The 18,267-nt window shown below is 42.7% G+C and overlaps 1 protein-coding gene across 2 annotated transcripts in view; it reads right to left on the reverse strand.

Annotated features, from left to right (window-relative positions):
• Positions 1–18,267, reverse strand: part of srbd1 (S1 RNA binding domain 1) — a 139,744-nt gene that overhangs the window by 113,051 nt on the left and 8,426 nt on the right. For both annotated transcript variants that reach the window (XM_084321713.1, XM_084321712.1), the window contains exon 2: positions 18,051–18,133. In XM_084321713.1, the coding sequence (XP_084177839.1) occupies positions 18,051–18,133 (83 nt within the window). The remainder of the gene's footprint in view (positions 1–18,050; positions 18,134–18,267) is intronic.

The raw sequence follows: 18,267 nt of genomic DNA on the forward strand, positions 1-18,267 counted from the left end.
CTGATTACAATGGCACAACCCGCAAGTCTCTACGACAAACAGTTCAAAAGATACAACAAGGGGGTGGGGCCTAATGATAATGGGGAGGGGCTGAACCAAGGGGGCGTGGTCAACATAGACCAATGAAAGAGGACATCCCTACTGAGTACAATGACACAACACGCAAGTCTCTACGACAAACAGTTCAAAAGATACACAAAGGGGGATGAGCCAAACTATGGGCGTGGTCAACATAGGCCAATGAAAGAGGACATCCCTACTGAGTACAATGCCACAACCCACAAGTCTCTACGACAAACGGTTCAAGCGATACACAAAGGGGGTGTGGCCTAAGGGGGTGTGGTCTAAGGATCAGGGGAGTGGTCAACATAGACCAATGAAAGAGGATATCCCTACTGAGTACAATGCCACAACCCGCAAGTCTCTACGACAAACGGTTCAAAAGATACACAGAGGGGCCATCAAGGGTTAACTCCCTGAGAGGTCATTGCCAGGTCAGCAGTACTGAGTTCATTGACAGCTCCCTCTGAGTCATGCACACCTGCTTACCCCTAATTAAACTGATGCAATGACATGCACTCTGGTGCCAATGTATTTCAATGAGGGCTGACGCATCCTTCAGTCTCACGATGATTAAAAGAAAATGATAAGAGATGACGCTTAGTCACTTTAATATGAGCGCTTGAGGACCCAAATGAAGGGTTCTGTGCGATATTGTGTCATTCCGTCAACAATTGTGGCCTGGGTGGCGATCGGCAAACAAGGGGGAAAACGCAAAAAAATCAGTTTTTTGCTAGAGTGAGGAACCCATTCGTGTCTATGTGGACCATAACTTTCAAACAAATGGTCATAAGTTGAGATAGAAATGTCCAATTCCATTTATTGTGAGCGAGGGCACAGGCGTGTCATCGTTTTGATGTGTTGTTTTTATATCTACGTCCAAAATTGAGATCACTGTCGCAATTTACAAAAGGTGATTGTAAAAAAATAAATGCAGCTTCTACACTCTAGTTCGCCATTCATTCCCTATGGACCGACATTTTCCCGTTTAAAGTCGATTTGTAGCCAAACGGTGCGGTGAAACTTTCCGAAAAGTAATAGCAACTCGAGTTGGAGCAAGCCGGTCGTTTTGATACCTTTCACGTGTATGTGGGAGGAGTTAGCGGACAAAAATCGGCAGAATAAATAAATAAATAAAGAATAGTATAGATTTCAATAGTGTGGGTGGTCTAATAATAAACTTATATAGCACCTTTCATACAATAATTGCAGCTCAAAGTGTTTTGCAGCAGTAAAAAAGACATAGGCATAACATGAGCACAAATTTGGTAGATCAAGAGCAATGCATAAAGTGCAGACATAAATATTTGCAACAAAATAGACAAAGTCAAGATAAGGCATAGAACATTAAATCACAGTTTTTGACATTAGGATCTAACATCTTAACCACTTAAGCATTGTGGTTAGTGTGGTAGTGAAAGGGTTAACCATTTTGTAGTGTGGTAGTGAAAGGGTTAAGCATGGCCGCGTGGTAGTGAAATGGTTAAGCATCGGGCAAAAATGGGACTTGTTTTCTTCTTTTTTTTTTCGCTTGCAAACCCAAAGTAATTATGATTTATTATACGTTATACTTATAGCACATGCATGAGTCTGGTCTCTTTTGAAAGGTAACATTCTGCGGTTTCTTCCACAATAAAGAAAACAGTTTACAGTCACTCCGTGGTATGTGTGTATTGTGTGACAGTGACTCCGTTATGAGCGAGCAGCGTGAGCGTGTCTGACTTGCGACTGAAATAGATGCATTCGTTAGAGAAATTCAATAATCTAACAGTTATGCCTTCATGCCTTATGCGCACTGCTACCCAGCCTTTATTACAAACCTGCGACTGAGTCAAGTACGCGGAAGTGGCCATTTTTGGCAATTTTGGGGCAATTTTCGAAATAAAATACCCGGAAGACTAATGAAAATAAAATACATTACATTTTAATAGGCCTCTTTGTTTACTGTTTGATTATCTCTGATACACATACAATAGACATAAAATCATGAAACTGCTGGATACACGTAAAAATTTACTGTCCGTTGGTTTATTTTTTAATTAGAACATAATGTTAACTCATAACATCTGTCCAACAAATGGATACTAGTCATTGAAAATGAATTAAAAACAGACGTAGACAGACACAGTGGAGTGTCTAAAGGTAAGTTGTACTGTTAGTCTAGCAGTGCATAGTAGTATAGGTATAGTAGCATAGTAGGTAGTAGTATAGGCATAGTAGCATAGTAGGTAGTAGTATAGGCATAGTAGCATAGTAGGTAGTAGTATAGGCATACTGTAGTAGCATAGTATGTAGTAGTATAGGCAATTTAGGCATAGTAGGTAGTAGTGTAGTAGGTAGTAGCAGGCACGTGCACACATAGAGCCCAAGGGGTGCTTGAGCACCTGCCTTTTTGAGCCTCGTAAAAAAAGTGCCCTTTTTTTTACCGTTACGCATATACTTTAGACTGCCCTTCCAACTGAAAAATGTCAGGATAGAATAAAAAATATTAGGTAAAGAGAGAGAGATGCCCCATATTCCATTGCAGTTTGCACTGCCTCCTCAGCGTGCTTCTCCGCGGACCTATATATTTTATGCATAGCGTGGGTGGTGATGATGATGATGATAGAAACCGCTGTGGCGCATACAGTTGAATGCTGGTATTACACTCATTGAGGGACACGAAGAAGTCAAGTACGATGGGATTTGGGAATCTCAAATACAAATCGGGATTGGAATAAAAATGCATTTATATTAAACAATACAAAATATACAGCACTTCTTGGGGTCTGTAGGGTAAGCACTTATTCCCTCCCCCCTGAACATTTATGGAGATGTATGGGCCTTTTAAGTCAGTGATAAAAGTGTCTTTCAAGGATAAGTGAGCTCCTGCACTGATTATTATAGTTCAATATTCAATATTTGACCACCAAAACCCCCCGAAAAGCATAAAAAGGGGGCCCCCCGCCTGAAAAGGGCCCTTAAAAATCTGGCTTGCATGTCTCAGTTAAAACACACACAGGTATAGTGCCCTTTTCAGCCTTTGAGTACCTGCCCTTCTAAAGTCCTGTGCACGTCCCTGGGTAGTAGTATAGGTATAGTAGGTAGTGGTATAGGCATAGTAGGTAGTAGTATAGGCAATTTAGGCAAGGTAGCATATTAGGTAGTAGTATAGGCATAGTAGCATAGTAGGTAGTAGTATAGGCATAATAGGTAGTAGTATAGGCATAGTAGCATAGTAGGTAGTAGTATAGTAAGATAAGATAAGATATTCCTTTATTGATCACCTTGGGGAAATTCAGGCATCATAGCAGCATGGGGGGGAGGGGGGGGGGGGGTAGAGTTAATAAAAACAACACAGTGTACAGGTAGTAAAAACAACACAGGCAGTGTAAACAATTTGGTCAATATGGTCAATATAATTTACTATCTGACTAGCTGACTAGGTAGTAGTATAGGCATAGTAGCATAGTAGTATAGACATAGTAGCATAGTAGATAGTAGTATAGACATAGTAGCATAGTAGTATAGACATAGTAGCATAGTAGATAGTAGTATAGACATAGTAGTAGGGGTGGGAATCGCCAGAGACCTCAGGACAGGGGGCGAAACTAAAGCCCGCCACCCGCCATTGGCGCTCAGTTTTTACGTTTGGCACCTCCCACTGAGAGGTCTGCCCGCCGTGTGGCGGGCAATCAAATAGTCATGTGAAAACCGAAAATCATGATCCAATTCTTTAGCGGAGTTCTCACTCGCTGTACTGCTGCTCCTACCCCTCCCGCACCTGTTTCTGTATGCTGCATGTAAACAGAGGCTATTGCCTCCGACAGTCACCGTGACGTTAGTCTAGTCAGTGGGACCTTCGTGAGATAACGTTAGCTACCGTTACAAAATGACCCAGTCAACTATTCACTTAGTTTAATACATGAGGCATTGTGTAACGTTATCCAGCCGGCTAGCTACTGATAGCTCCCGACATCAACAACTACTCCAGCAATAGTCCAGTGCATAATACCTCCGTTGGCTAGGTAGCTCATGTTAGCCCACGTTAGCTCACTAGTCACTACGAAATGTCCCAGTAAACTAAATAGTTCAGAGGTGTTGTCCCAACGCCATCCAGCAGTAGCTACATATAGCTCCTGACATCAATGTCCTACAACATGCGTATTCGAGCCCCTGGCTTACATCGCATGAGGGCTGCTGAATAGGGGCCAGCTGCAGCGCAGGAGAATCCTTTCATGCTGAATGTAGAGTTTAGGTTCCAGCTGCAGCGCCGGAGAATCCTTGCTGGAGCTGGAGGCCACTCGAGTATACACACAGACAGTGGAGCTGTTTGCAGACAGCGAGGTGGCGATGTCTCGCAGATAATACAACTACAAGTATGATTATATAATATATATATTTTATTAAAAAAAATATTTTTTTATATAAAATAATAATTATAATTTTTTTAATCAAAAGAAAGTTGGCAGGTAAGAAATATGCTTGGCGGGTAGATTCTTCCCATCTACCCGCCACTGGCCGGTGAGTCAAAAAGTTAATTTCGTGCCCTGCCTCAGGATACGATACTATCGCGATACTTGCGTCACGATACGATACTATCGCGATACTAAATATATCACGATATGCTGAAAATATTGCGATTTTTTTTTTATTATTACCTTTTTTCAACTGCAAAGTAAAACTTTGTCAACATGTATTATCTAATAAAATAAAGTTCAGTCTGTTCATCTCACTTCAATCATTTTTATTGCAGAACATGGTATTTTCTCAAGCAGACAGATGTAAACACTGTAATCTGTGTTGCATGTACCTGACAAACTGAACTGTTTGTATTACAGTCATATTCCATGTGTGTGTGGACTACTGTACTATTACAGGTATTGAAATGAACAATGCAACTTCCTTATACACATTTTTTTTATGAATAATTAAATATCGATACTTGGCGTCCCTGTATCGGCACGCAAAGTATCGCGATACTACTACGTATCGATTTTTTCCCCCACCCCTACATAGTAGCATAGTAGTATAGACATAGTAGCATAGTAGATAGTAGTATAGACATAGTAGCATAGTAGTATAGACATAGTAGCATAGTAGTATATACATAGTAGCATAGTAGATAGTAGGGGTGTAACGGTACGCGGATACGTACTGTACCGCCTCAATGTGGTCCTCCGGTACAGTACGCGCTGTGCACCGAGCGATTGCACCGGTTTGGAACCTTTTTTTGCAGAACTTAAATCCCCCCCGGCCCTAATATAACGTGCACAACTAACCGGATGTTGTTTGTTCATTCCACGCAGCGCGCAGCTACACTGAACGATAGCTGTAATTCAGCATAGCATATTAGCCTTAGTATGGCGAGTCAATACTAACCCTTTAATCGCCAAGGACGAGTTAACACGTCATTCTCCGCCATGCGTAATCTGCCAATGACGCCGTAACACGTCATTGAGATCAATATTTCAAAAATCTGTGATGGCAATCATATTTCACCCGCGGAGACTTGCGGCATGGTAGGGGACACACACACATTTTACACTGTACATTGGAATACTGACAGAGCCTTACTTGGTCATTTACTGTACAACTAGGTTAGGACATTTGTAGGGGCCAGTTTCGAATTGCAGTCTCACGTAGGTGTTTTTTGAGAGTGTTTTTGAAAGTGGGTAGTGATTCACATTCCTTTACAGCTTTAGGTAGGGCGTTCCACATTGATGTGGCATAATTGCGAAACGTGTTTAGTCCCTTGTTTGAGCCGAATCTGGGTTTTACATGATTTGTGGAGCTCCCTCTGGTGTTGTGATCGTGGTATTCACTGACCTTTGGGAAGTATTTTGACATGTACATGGGTACCTTGGTCGCGTAGTGTATCTTGTAGACCAGGCCCATTGCAAGTTGCTGTACTCTGTCGTCTACTCTAAGCCATCCTAGGTTGTCAAAGTGGGCAGGGGTGAGGTGGGTTCTAGGAGTCAGGTCAAGCAGTAGTCTGACTAGCTTGTTTTGAGATGTTTGTAATTTGTTTTTTAGTGCCTTTGAGGTGCTTTGGTACCATGAGGTGCAAGCATAGTCGTAGTACCCTTGAATGAGTGCTCCTGCTAGAGTCTTCAGGGTATTCTTGTTTACCAGAGAGGAGATCCGGTACAAGAATCGCGTTCGTTGGTTGACTTTTTTTATTACATTGGATGCCATTTTGTCACAGGAAAGATTAGCCTCTAGGATGGAACCCAGGTAGGTAATTTCATCTTTCCTTGTGATAATATTGTCACCCACTGTAACCGAGAAGCCGTCGGTCTTGCTGAGTTTGTTATTTGAACCGAAGAGAATGGACTCTGTTTTGCCCATGTGTAATGATAGTTTGTTGTCGGCGAGCCATATGCAGATTTTGCCTAGTTCCGAGCTGAGGGCTTTTTCAACCTGTAACTTGTTCTTGTCAGAGACCAGCAGGGCTGAGTCGTCCGCAAACAGGAACAAGTTGCAGTCACAAGCTGACAACATGTCATTTGCATAAATTAGGAATAGTAGCGGTCCTAGTATGCTTCATTGTGGAACACCACAGCTCACTGTGAGGGGGGGGGGGATAGGGTACCGTTTACTTCCACCATCTGTTCCCTCCCCTCCAGGTAGGATTGTATCCAGCTCACTGATAAACTATCAAAACCAATTGCTTTTAGCTTGTCAATCAGAATGGTGTGATTGACAGTGTCGAAGGCCTTTTGTAGGTCCAGCATGACCATGCCGCAAGCCAGAGCCATGTCATTGTTCAACTTTATTGCGAAGTTCACGCATTTGAAACGGCATCACCCGAATGTGAATATCACTGGTACACGGAAGAAACAGATCCTAGTGCAAGATGCTGCTTGAATGCAACGGGGACAACGGAGTATGGTCACAGATCTGCTGCTATAAAAACACCTATGGCGTTTGTTATTGCTTTTGCCCGGTCTGCATTAACACTTTGAGCGCCACGCCGTGTTTTCCTTTTTACCCCCTTGAATGCCATGGTCCACTCCCAATGTTAACGTTAATATCGCCTAATCTATCTTTTAAATTATGGCTATGTGTCTAATCTGCCCGTCGCTTATCAAAGAATCATTTTCCAGTCAGTGTTGTAAAGGCAGATTGGTTTTTTATCGCTTCATTTCCGTTTGAGAGCATTTTGAAAAGCACCCGTTTTCAGGTGAAAAACAGCCCATTCTGTGATAATCGCCTTTTACTGGAATATTCCAGAACGTTGATATTTGTCGGCCTATTTATGAATCGTTTTCAAATAAACGCTAGATGATCAATAGTATACGTGCACGCACGCACGTTCGAGCCGCGCGCTGATAATAGCTGCTTTCATTTCCTCATGGATTTTACAGTGAAACAGATAGAGCACATATCACAAAAAAGCTTATATCTCCTCGAAAACGAGTCTGATTATCGTAACACTGATAACATAGATTCCTTACCTGACATCAGATGGTATCCAAATGGTATATTCCAATTCCTGATCACCATTCGAAAAAATCGATAAGTGTATAGATCTAACATGTATACAGTAGAACTCATGATCCGCGGGGCTCAGAGGATCCAGAATGAACTCTGGTAACTCCGGCTGCATCAGTGGACTGGAAAATGTGGACTGGAATATTTTTTTTCCCCATCCATTTTCATTGAGTCCATTCCAAAAGGGTGATTTACCATCTGGGAGACGATAGGAGGCGCTTTTTTCACATCTGATCGCCGGCGGCCCCTGGTTAGGCTAGGGTAGGCTTGCGTGATGCAATATGATTTCAGATCGCTAAAAAAAATAAAAAGACCATACTCCGTTGTCCCTGTTGCATTCAAGCAGCATCTCGCTATTAATGCAGACCGGGCCAAAGCAATAACAAACGCCATAGGTGTTTTTATAGCAGCAGATCTGCGACCATACTCCGTTGTCGAGAACACTGGGTTTAAACACATGTTAAAAATAATATAGCCCCACTACCTAGTTCCCTCTCGTCCGTATTTCAGCCAGCAAAATACCACCAGCTCTGTATAAACTAGACTTTCATGACTGTGATGCAAGCCCTGCCCCTGTATTCAAGCATCACAGTCATGAAAGGGGTTATGTATAAACAAGCACACGCTACAGTTGTCCACGACTTATCCTCCAAGGCATCTGCTATATAATAATCTTCAGATTTACTTAAGTGTTATTAGTAGGTTACAGCAGTAAGCATTAGTTTGCTCAATCAATTATGGCCAATTCGTTTTATATTGTTTAATAGTTAAATAAATAGATAAATGAAAAGCAATGTTTTTTGTATTTTTTTCATACCTTCATACCTTTCTGACATCACACCCCGGTATACGGTATATGACGGTATGACTTTCATCAGCGTGAATGTTTAGAACGTTAATGCTTTCGTTTTGTAGATGTCCGACGTTGTTTCGATTGATAATTTTCCAGGAGTAAATACTTGACTTATTTCCATTTGATTCATTAGATTACTCGCGTGAATGTTTAGAACGTAAATGCTTTGGTTTTTAAAACTTTTTCAGTTAATGATTTTTACTATCCGGTTATGGAGGAGAATACCAAAGTCTGGCCAAGAGAACAAACTTTAGCTTTAATTGTTATGGGTTTGTACACCTTTTCCAAGGCAAAATGCAAGCATTTTCAAGCATTTTCAAGGTGCATTTTCAAGATTTTCCGGCATCTTATGCGGCTGTGGTAAATTAAATATTTACTCAAAATAATTATTTCACTTCTTCCATCACATTAAATCAGATGTTATTGTGCTATAAACAACCAAAATGATGTAGAGTTGGCATCATATATAACCTGGCTGAGCCGATGTGTTATGCAGTAACGCAGTGGTTCCCAAAGTCGGGGTCGCGACCCAAAGGTGGGCCGCGAGCAGCCACGGGAGGGCCGCAAGATGATTTTCAAATGATTTTAAGTTAGCCCTCTCATAAATAGCACATATAAATGAATAACTAACTTGAACTAACTTAATAGGGTTGAAGTGATATTTGGCCTAAAAAACCGATCGCCTGGCAAAAAAAGAAAAGAAAAAAAGCCTGACGATGTGCATTGGGCCGCGGCTCTCTGACGCCTTACTTTCTGGGCCCCGGCCTGAAAAGTTTGGGAACCCCTGGTCTAAACTGCCGTAGGTGATGATGTCACACTCGAATGTAAACAGGAAGAGTTTAACACACGGAGATGACAACTGGATGATATAAAGAAACGAATAACCAATAAATATGAAGTTATGTTTAAACTTCTGTTGTCAAGCGTTGTCAATATAACCCACCCACTTTCCTCACGAATGGAACTAGTGTTGTGGAGTCCGCTTTGAGCATTTTCCAGGGTTAGCAGCTAACGCTAGTTAGCTTAGCATAGTCCTCATGGATAACTTGGTTAGCAGCTAATGTTAGCCCATTGCTCGAGTTTGTAATTCCAATAGTGTATTCTGCCTGTTACTTGACTATTTCGATTATTGAAGTGGTATTTTTATAACGAACATTTACGGAGACAGGTGTGGAGTCTTGTAGTCTCAAACTCGGCGAGCCAGGCCGAGATAACATCCATGCTCATTGGCTCACCTTTCATGTGGCTCGAAAGATGGTAAAGATCTGCAAGTCCTTTCTGCATATGTTGCACACGGCTACTCTGGGATTTTCTCCTCTTTTTAACCAGAGCTCATTAAAACGACAGCCTCCCGGCATGTTGGCCACACACACACGCGCTGTTCTCAGATGGCACAGGTAAAAAAATAACTACAGGTCGAGCCCAGCCACATTTCATTTTGCGTGAAAGGCAAACGCAAAATAGGCTCGCTCGAGTCGCTCCGACTTATTTAATTTCTTTGTCTAAAAAACAAACTATTCAGTCAGATAGAGATTTATTATGAAAGTATAAAGTGCAATTACAATTTCAATAACTTTCCAACACTTTATACACAATTCAAGCACATTTAAAACCTTGAAAACAGCACATTGAAATACAAGCATTTTCAAGGATTTCCAGCACCCGTACGAACCCTGGTTATATGGGGGAATGCTAGAATTCAGTCCACGTTGACAGGTTCATGTCGCAAATTGTTCCATTTATGAAAACATAACGACCACTATCACTATGGCTCGCCACGGATATCAGTGCAATGTCAACGTAAGACAAATGGCATATTATTTACTTTGTCTGGCTTTAGTTGTGCGCGTTGTCACTGTGTTCCCTGCGGTGCTGAAAATACACTCAGACGCTGCACTTGGCGCACATATGCAGAGGTATTTGCGGGCCACCCACCCTGGACAGCAACAGTAAGCGCGTCTCGTTTAATTTCCACCCCTGAAGCGGGTTGTCCCCCGTATCGATTGCGTCCTCCTGCATGTAGACAACCAGCTCTGCATGTGCTCGCTCCACTACAGCGAGGACGGGTCTCGCTGCAACCGCTCTTGGCCGGCTGCTCTTCTCCCGCATCAGAGAGAGAGAGAGGGAAAGACAGACTGCCCTCTGCTGGCGCGTGCTGTGCACTACAATACCACCATCTCAATACAGCAACTTCGTGTCAATTTAATAGAAAGAAACATCTGTATTTTTGACGGTATTGAAAATCAGACCGAGGGGATTTCTAAATACCCTGGTATACCGTAATACCATCATACCGCCCAAACCTAATAGGCATAGTAGCATAGTAGGTAGTAGTATAGACATAGTAGAATAGTTGTACTAAGATACCGCTTTTTTCTTTTTCTTTTTTGAAAGTGTGTTTTTAGTCGACGGTGGCCAATTGGATGTGTTTCTGCTGTCCTGACTGTGATGGGAAGTTTGTTCCAATACCGTGGAGCCAGGACAGAGAATAGGAGTGGGTCTCCAAAAAGAAAAAGAAAAAAAGACAATTGGCATCTTTTTGCAGACTATAAAGGAACAACTCGTACAGGTTGGCAGATCTGCAATTCTTCTTAGCCGTCCATCCCCTCTTCTCCTCCTCTCCCATCCAGTCATAATCCCTTCTCTTCTCCCCATCCAGCCCTCCACAGTTGCTCTCCCATACTTATTCCACTCTCCTCTCCTCTTTCTCCCTCCATCCCTCTCTCTCACTCTCCATATCGAGGCCAGGTCTCTTTTCCATGGCCAATTCAGTGTGTTAGTAGAACATGATTGGATTAATAGCCTGTGTAAATAGGAGAGCTGAGCTAATACCTAACCTGTTCGTCACACGCACACACACACTTAATGTACACTCACGGACACATACGCAATGGACAAAGACAACACAAACATTGTTGACCTTGTCCAGCATGTCACACATACAAACATGTAAACCCACAGGACTGCACGCACAAATGTGCACTCGCGACGAGCAAGCAGACATGCGATGAACAAAAGCTACACAAACACTGAGCTAATGCTCGTCCTGTCTGTCAGACACACACACAAGTAAACACGCAAGTCTAAACACACGTCCTGGCCGATCCCCGCTAATTCAATTAGCCTGCCGTTAGCATCATCTGTTGACACAGGCCTCCGCCAAGCCAGTCATCCTTCTCTCTCTCTCTCCCTCTCTCTCGTGCTATTCCCCCCTCGCTCATCACCTCTCCCTCTATCCCTCACTTTATTCTCTCTCCCTCTCTCTTCACCCGCGTTCTTGACCTCCTCCCCAGCCTTCAATCACGCTCTCAACCCCCCCCCCCCCCCCCCCAAAAAAATAAGAAAAGAAAAAGAAAAAGAGCTTCAACAAGCTTTCACCTTCTGAGGACCTCTTGTGTGGAAATAAATCCTGAGGAAAGTCAGATTAGACTGCAGTTAGACTACACACACACACACACAGAGACACACAGAGACACACAACTACTACTACTACTACCATTGATATTAGAAAATACACTCTAATAACAAGGAAAGATAACACGTTCAAAGCAGTGCCGATGGGATGCAAGAGGAACAGTTCCTGTCTCTTACAGTAAGTGGGCGGGACGTTTGAACAGGCGCTGTCATTCACACTGTGAGGTCACTGGACATGTCTCAACACACAGGCACTGTCATTAACCCTGTGATCACTGGACATTAGAACTGTCCGCGAAGCCTGTTTTTGGGCTTCGAACTTCGTCAGGGTTTTTCGAACGGGCGACCTTTGTTTAAAAAAAAAAAAAAATAAAAAAATAAAAAATAAAGTTTCACTGCACAGCGCTATCGACCAAAACTCGGCCCTCCCCTTTTCGTCTAGGCTTGAAAGACTTTTCTTCTTTTTTTGTGTTTTTTTTTCTTTCATATTATTAGAAATTGAATGTATAAGCACATGTTTACTATAAAAACGAAGAGTTAGAATATCTAAAATAGTAACAATCCTTTGTTTAAAATAGGCTGTTTCACGGAGGTTTATTTCAGTGAACGGGGGCGTAATAACAATTTGCATGTGAATCCACCAAAGCCTTGGGGGGAGAGGCAGGCCGCAGCGCAACGCCCACAAGACGTACACACCTGTTGGCACCTGGTGACACTTTGAATGTGTCTTGAGTTGAGAGATGGACGCACAGAAGACAGCTGCTGCTCTCAACAAAATCGCTGCATCAGGTAGAGCCATCGATGCATCGGATTTAATGAATGGGTTCATATTGGACTATTTTCACCAAGTCGACCCAGATCCAGTCCCTGAACCACGTGAACCGCGCGAACCGGTGGGCTCTTCAGGTGAAGAAGATTCGGATGAAGACTTATTGGATTTCGGTCCGATACGGCAGTGCGCAGCTCAGCCTGAAGTGGAGGATGATTCTGTTCACAGCGGGACCGTCACACTGGGCTATTCAACGGAATTAACGATGAGATTCGTCGAAGATATTATGTCTGTTGTAACCGTGGACAGTGACACCAATGAAGAATTGGAAAAAATACGAACGTTTGATTGCAAATGCTATAAAGAGCGGAAAGAGAATTCCGAACGGCAGGCGTTGTCGTGTACAACAAAACTGTCGGAAGAATTGATATACAAAAGCAGACTGGACATGGCCTCATTGACGCCTAAAGAGAGGGACATGTGTCTGCTCTCGGCTATACAAACAGGCATCAATGATTCTGAAGTCACGCAAAGCACCAATAGAGTAAACGCCATTCGCAAAGCTTCACGGACAGTTTATAGATGCCATAACGTCGTGGTCTGCCGTGCAACGTTCTGCTTTCGCCATGGGCAAGTCTCATGCCATTATATATTATTCTGTGTGTATGTGTAACTAGGAGGGATAAATCCTCGTTTTTGACACGCAATTAGAATAAACGTAATGTCCAGTCGGTGTCACTTGCCGTTGGGTGAAGTTCCCATTTAACACAAAAACAATCAAATAGCTCCTACAATACCAATACAGTAATACAAAAGGTAACGTATAAATGCTTGTAACATTTGGAAATAGTTTATTGTCAATCTCCCTCCATCTGATACATCCTATGCACAAACTCAAATGCATGTCAGAGGTGATTTCTGTCATTCAATGTCATGAAAGCTTGTAAAACTGGGGTTGAACAACATCTACTTTAAGATAAGATATTCCTTTATTGATCCCCTTGGGCAAATTCAGTTAAATGCATAATCTTGTAAAATGTTTAGGGCGGCTAGGTGGTGTAGTGGGCAAGGCACTCGCCACCAGTGTGGAGACGCTAGGATTTGCGTGTTCGAATCCAGCTCTCCACATTGTTTTCAGTTTAGCTGGTCGTCCGCAGTAATACACATTGGCCGTATTACGGGGAGGGAAAACTGAAGGGTGGGGATCGAACGTTGTGAACAAGCGACTCCTACAAGTCGGTTGGTGCGCCTGCGCAGTAGAATCAGGAAGTGTCGGGGGCAGCGTGAGCCTCCCACGCGCTACTCCTCGACACTGAGAGATCGAGCTGCGCAGGTGAAAAGATGCGACTGCTGTTACCTCAAGTACCGGAGGGGACTTGTGCTATGTATGACTTAGTCCACATTGCAGCCGGCTTGTGGGAGGCAAGAAACAGCGTTCGTGACAGGGGAGGGTTGAATTGGATGATACGAAATTGGGATGGGAGAAAATATAGAAAAATGGGAGAAAAAGTGGATAAAAAAAAAATCTTGTAAAATGTTTTACAACTTGATACATAATTGATGCATTTTGGTTTCCATTTAACTCTGCCACTCTACACGTGAAGGGACCACTGTAGGCATGAAGACATTATCATTAGCTCTAGCAGGGACTGTGTGTATGTGTAACTAGGAGGGATAATGAGGTTATGTGTATTGTGTATTAACCTTCCTGTGATTTAGACAGTATATATTCATATTTCAAATAGCATGTGTGTGATTTTGTTATTATTTTTTGTTTAGGATCAGCTGTGGACTTCTCAAAGCTATTATCAAGCACTACAAGACAAATGGACTGACACCACGTGATAGAAAGAAACAGCCGCGGACTCACAAAAAGTTTCTCAGTAAAGAAGACTGTCAACGTGTTGTGACCTTTCTCACAAATGATGCCGAGGTCCATTCTATTGTCTTGCCTGGTAGACATCCTGGCCACAGAGACTACAGTGCCAAGTTACTGCCAAGCAATGTGACCAACGCGTCAGTGTGGCGTCTCTACAAACCAGCTGGGGAGCAAGCAGGTATGTGTGTTTTTTTATTTATTATTAATTTATTTCTTCTTATTATTATTTTTACACTATACCAGTCATAAGTAGGTACCCCTGATTTAACTGCACTCTATCTAACATTCCATAAACCACTTGTGTTTACACAGCAATTGTGTAAAATTGCAGCATTAAGTACACCAGTCCTGAGTAGCCATCCTCTGTCATTGTGTAAAGTAAAGTTTGTCCTGGTTGTACAGTATAGTTACCAGGACAGTACAGTTTGTCCTGGTTAGGGATGCACCGATCCGATATTGATATCGGATATCGGCCCCGATATCACTAAAATAGCTGGATCGGGTATCGGTAAAACAATATATATATATATATTATATATATATATCGGATTTTTTTATTTTTATATATAATATAATAAGAAATAAAATAAGAAATAACAATTCAGTACATTTATATCTATGTGTTAATTTGTTACATTTAGTTAGTTAGGAAAGTAATGTTCTAAGTCAAGCCTGATGTTGCCTTGCACAAAATAATGATCCTAGTCTCTTCCACACAGTGAAGCATATGGTTTATTAATTGAACAATGGGTATTTACATTTAGTCATTTAGCTGACGCTTTTATCCAAAGCGACTTACAAGTTCTGTACGACAAGTCATCAGGAAGGGTACAACTCTATCAGCTGAGTAACAATGTTCATCAAAGTGTTGAGTGCTACAGTGTAGGTTAGTATATATTAGGACAAGTAGGACAAGCATGACAGTAAGGTTAGTTCTATTTTCTTTTCTTTTTCATTTCAGATAATGGTATGGGTATCGGATCGGTACTCGGTATCGGCCGATACCCAAAGCCAGGTATCGGTATCAGGACTGAAAAAGTCGGATCGGTGCATCCCTAGTCCTGGTGATACAATACAGTTACTAGGACAGTATATTTTGTCCTGGTTGTACAGTCAAGTTACCAGGGCAGTACAGTCTATCGTGATGGTACAGTAGAGTTACCAGGGCAGTACAGTCTATTGTGATGGTACAGTAGAGTTATCAGGGCAGTACAGTCTATCGTGATGGTACAGTAGAGTTACCAGGGCAGTACAGTCTATCGTGATGGTACAGTAGTTACCAGGGCAGTACAGTCTATCGTGATGGTACAGTAGAGTTACCAGGGCAGTACAGTCTATCGTGATGGTACAGTAGAGTTACCAGGGCAGTACAGTCTATCGTGATGGTACAGTAGAGTTACCAGGGCAGTACAGTCTATTGTGATGGTACAGTAGAGTTACCAGGGCAGTACAGTCTATCGTGATGGTACAGTAGAGTTACCAGGGCAGTACAGTCTATCGTGATGGTACAGTAGTTACCAGGGCAGTACAGTCTATCGTGATGGTACAGTAGAGTTACCAGGGCAGTACAGTCTATCGTGATGGTACAGTAGAGTTACCAGGGCAGTACAGTCTATTGTGATGGTACAGTAGAGTTACCAGGGCAGTACAGTCTATCGTGATGGTACAGTAGAGTTACCAGGGCAGTACAGTCTATCGTGATGGTACAGTAGTTACCAGGGCAGTACAGTCTATCGTGATGGTACAGTAGAGTTACCAGGGCAGTACAGTTTGTCCTGGTTGTACAGTACAGTTACCAGGGAAGTTTGTCCTGGCAGTTGGATCAACTGTCTCATGAGCAGAAAGTCACAGGTTTGATAGCCCATGGCAACACATGTGTCCCCTGTCAAAGTTTACTTTAGTTTATTTGTTTGAGTAATACAAATCGCCTGTGCCAGTCTTTCGTGCCAGTAGCCATCAGGCTCCACAAACAGTGGGCATGGACTGCGGCCAATAGTTGGAGAACTAGCAGCTGGAGAACTTGAGAAACGTCACAACTCTTAATTAAATACTACTGCACAGACTAATGGATGGAGATGTTTTCAAAAATGGTCTCAAATTGTTCCAGAGGTGATGGCTACGTGCCCACGAGCGAGATGCAGAAACCCTCACCTGATCCAGGGGCAAGCGGCCCTGCGCTGGGCCCTCTGCTGAAAGGCCTACAATCATGTATGTGTGTCTCAGAGGGTGGTGTAGAAATACATTCCTAATCACACAGCGTGTCACATGGCAATAGTATTGTAGCACGTATCTCTCTATGTATCTGTTTGAAACACACAAGTCACACAAACGCACAGAAATAGGGTCGAGGTTTATAATAAAAAAGATAATAATTGTGTCTATGAAATCTGCTTATCCAATGCACATAATTTCAAATCCCTTAACAAATCTTTTTTATTTTTTTAGATAACATACAGTGTTACTCGAAAGTATGTGAACCCGTTTGGAATAGTCTGTTCTTCAAATATTTTACATATTAATCTTTATTATATCTTCATCATCATTTATCATTTTCTGATAAAGCATGTCATGATTGAAGGAAAAGACAAATATATTTGTATTATTCCAATTATTAACTCTCTTACGCCATGCGCAAGCTTGCAGACTTGCGGAGCGCGTACTGGAGTAGATTCCTTATTCTACGCGCACTGGCAGCCAGCCTTGATGCGACGGAGAGATACACTTAAAATTTTGACGGAGAGAATAATCTCCAGATTCAGATACAATTTAACACAAACGGTTCCAAAGATATTAATGTTTCTCGGCATATTTTCACACCGCCAACAAAGTACTGGGCCCGTTGTCTCGGAATAGGATTTTGGCGCCAGCTGTCATTTCTGTGCGTCTCCTCTCCGACACCGGAGACAGAAAGTACTCAGCCACCCGCCTCCGACACGACTGTAGTGGTTTCACACAGCGAGGGAAAATTACACTGTCGGACAATCTAACAATAATTAACACATTTACAAGTCGTATTTAAGTTTTGCAAATAAGGAAACAGATAGAGCACATTTCAAAGCACTCACATTATTGCCAATATCTAAACGTTTTTGGATTTTCTGAAGAATCGTGCGCCCGCCGGCATACTCCGACCTGGACCGTGCCTCGCCACATATTTTCTTTTTTTGTGTATTACATGTATTACAGTCAGTGCAATAATGTTGTAAAGTGACACAACTAAATGATAACTTAAAATGTAAATCTTGAGGTAGAGGAGGATTTGTATAAATATGTTACTAACTTAGAACTGGTTCCAAAACAGAACCCGAGCCGAGACAGAACACTCTGTCCACCTGCGTCCCGCCAGGCTGTGCGCTGAGCGCCCTTCTCTACTCCCTGGCCCTCAACACCAAGGAAACCAAGGGGCTCAGGAAGACCAGAGCCAGCGCGCCGCCACACACCCCACGTCCACCTCAACAGGATGGGGGTTGAGTGTGTCTCCAGTCCAGATCTCCGATGACCTCTGAAGGAACCTGAACATCTCAGCACTGATCAAGAAGGCTCCCCAACGCCTCCGCTTCCTGACACCTCTATGATCCAAGTCACACTCACTCACTCACCTGGTACGTTCCGATGCCTAGATTTTTGGGATCGATCTTCACCAGTTCAGCCAATGGATCTTGAACACGCCGTCCAATAGACACTGAAGACACAGACACACACACACACACACACACACACACACACACACACACACACACACACACACACACACACACACACACACACACACACACACACACAGTGATGTTATATTGAAAAGTGAGCAAGGCTATA

Source organism: Notolepis coatsorum (genome assembly GCF_963971535.1).
Source record: "Notolepis coatsorum genome assembly, chromosome: 9".
In the NCBI taxonomy this organism is placed as follows: domain Eukaryota; kingdom Metazoa; phylum Chordata; class Actinopteri; order Aulopiformes; family Paralepididae; genus Notolepis; species Notolepis coatsorum.